Consider the following 2,595-nt stretch of genomic DNA (forward strand, 5'->3'; position numbering starts at 1 on the left):
GGGGGGGGGGAGTGCTTGTGCATGCTTGCTTGGACTGTTCCATTCTCCCTGGAGAGTGGGGGGCAGGGATATTCCATTATAGCCATGGGGGGCAGGCCAGACCATTCTTTTCTGATCTCCATTCTCTCCCTGCTCCAGACCCTGCTGCCAGCCAAGACCCTGGCTCACCGCATGAAGTTCGGGGAGGACCCGGCCGCTGGGCTCTGAACACTGCGCGACAGGAAGAGGGGTGTGCTCAGATTCAACCCCCCCCACCCCCACTCCCTCCATGATGGACCAACCCACTCTCTTAAAGGGCTACAGCTGTGCCAAACAACTCACCAGCAGCGTTGAAGGACTCTTCCCCCACCCCTGCACTGCATTCACCGGGGAAGGCTGCTCCCTCCCTACACCCTCTAGCCCATCCCCCACTCCTCCAGCATGCAGTGAGGATCACAGGTGGGGGAGGGGGCCCTCCATTCCTAACCCCCCCGCCCCCCTACCCCTAGGAGCAGCTGTACTAACATCCCCGGGGCTCTCAGGAGCCATTTCTCCCCCCGGGGGGCTGCGGACTGACTCTGGAGCGGGTACAAATGGCCCTTCCCCCCCAAAGGCTCCTGTATCAAGGCTGGGACATGTTCTGCCACACGCCAGCAGGACCAGAGGAACACGGCCTCCGGTTTCGTTAGTGCAGGGCCCACAGTAAGCGGGTTGGGGGCCAGGCTCCATGGACACCATTTGGTGTGGGATGGAATAGGGGCCTTGTCCTTCTCTTTTTGCTATTCGGGCTGATTCCCGCAATACAAGGTTAATGACGCGTCTGCTGTTGTGCCCCCTTCAATTCGCTGCTGGCCTGGGTGCTGTGCCCAGCTCAGCACTCCTCAGTCATGGGCCAGGGACCACCACCCACAGACCCCTTGACCCCAGAAAGGTGCTGTCTTGTCCCATTCACCTACAGCCAGAGCGGGCTGAGGTCCTACAGGTGTCACCTTAGCAGAGCCCCAGAGGAGCTCCCTGAACCCGCAGCCACAAACGCCCTGGTGCCAATTAATTAGGAAACGCTTTTAAGAGCTTATGGGGCACAGGACAGCTCGGAGCTGGTGACAAAGGGAAAATCACAAGCTCATTCCTAACCTTCACCACACCAGTAATTCTAGCAGTGAACGGACTTCCCACCCCCAACCCTTCATTGCTCTTCTGGCTAATGAGAACGCTGTTGTGTTAGCCGCCGCCCCCCATCGATGCAGCATAGGCTGCAGATGGATATTTCTTTGTCTTCCCTATGCTCTTGCTCCACTGTGTAAGGGGGGTGAGGCAGGTGATGGCACCGGCTGTGCGGCACAGAAGATATTTAGCGTCTCTCACAGTCCTCCAGGGCTGACGTCCGGGACTTTTGTTCATGATCCTGTGGTTATGTCTAAGGGGTGAGTCTGGGGATGTTTTCCAGACTCACAATGTATGTCAGTAACAATCACAGAGCAAAATCTTATCCGATGCTGCTACACACATTGTAACAGGACAGTGATGATCAGCAGATTATGGCTTTTCAAATGATACCTCACAAGACATACTTTGTACAAAATATAACCATACATAAGCGGTAAATGGGGGTGGGGGTTACAGCGTATTACAATGGGACTGAAGGGAACAGCCGCAGAGGGTAGAAGCCAGGCTATTTCCCCTCCAGGCACTGCGTGTGAAACCAGGGGCTCTGGATTCAATTCCCGTCATGCCCCAGCAGTTTCAAACTGAGCTGCAGCTCAGCACTGGGTGAGTCCTTCCAGTGCAATGTTATGTGCAGCTGTTGCCCCACCCCAGAGGTGGCTGCATTTCAGTGCCAGGCGAGAGCAGGAGGGGTGGTGGATCTCACAACTGGAGTTTAATGTTCCCATGGCTAGAAGTCCATGACCCCCCTACGATTTCGGCCTCAGGTGGGGGCCCCGGTGCGAAGGGGTTCAGAAGTCGTCGTCGTCACAGATGTCCAGGTAGACGTCAAAGGCCTCGCGGTTGCAGTTGCCATCTGGCGTGAAGACGTATTTGTGGAAGGTGCCGTCAACGCAGATTGCTGTGGGGGGGACGGGACACGGGTGTGAGATGGGGGGAGGGACCCGTACCCTCCCCCCTCTCGCTCTGCCCCCCACTGACCAATGACAGAGTTGACGGTCTTGGCGGAGCTGCGGCCGAAGGCACAGATGCAGGCCGACTCTGCTGGCACCGTGAAGCTGGCCAGGCTCCACTGCGAATCCACGTACTGGCCGATCACTGGTCCTACCTTGCCCACACGTGCCAGCCTGGGGAGAGACACAGCAGGGGTACCTGAGCAGTGGGGAGGCCCCTGGGGGGGGGGTCTGAGCAGGCAGAGGGGGGATACCTACATACAGCAGCAGTTGAGGCAGGGCAGGGGGTTCTGGGGGTGGGGTACCTACGTGGAGTGGCTGTTGGGGCAGGGCTGGGGGTTCTGCGGGGTTACCTATGCGGAGCAGCAGTTTAGGTGGGGCCATGCGTAGGTATCCCCCAGACCCACACGCCCCGCCAAACCACACTCTGGCATAGGTACGCCTCACATGTAGGTACCCCCCACCCAGAACCCCAGAACCACCGCCCACCAAACGCTGT

At 58.3% G+C, this 2,595-nt stretch overlaps 1 protein-coding gene across 1 annotated transcript in view; it reads right to left on the minus strand.

Moving 5' to 3' along the window:
* Nucleotides 1-1,547: 1,547 nt before the first annotated feature.
* LOC116833287 (WD repeat domain phosphoinositide-interacting protein 4-like) overlaps nt 1,548-2,595 on the minus strand; it is a 5,306-nt gene continuing 4,258 nt past the window's right edge. The window contains exons 4-6 of the mRNA XM_075061428.1: nt 2,406-2,449; nt 2,125-2,314; nt 1,548-2,044 (exon numbers count right to left, since the gene is read on the minus strand). Coding sequence (XP_074917529.1) covers nt 1,935-2,044; nt 2,125-2,314; nt 2,406-2,449 — 344 coding nt within the window. The 3' untranslated portion in view covers nt 1,548-1,934. The remainder of the gene's footprint in view (nt 2,045-2,124; nt 2,315-2,405; nt 2,450-2,595) is intronic.

The sequence above is a fragment of the Chelonoidis abingdonii genome, unplaced genomic scaffold (genome assembly GCF_003597395.2).
Source record: "Chelonoidis abingdonii isolate Lonesome George unplaced genomic scaffold, CheloAbing_2.0 scaffold0697, whole genome shotgun sequence".
Lineage (NCBI taxonomy): Eukaryota > Metazoa > Chordata > Testudines > Testudinidae > Chelonoidis > Chelonoidis abingdonii.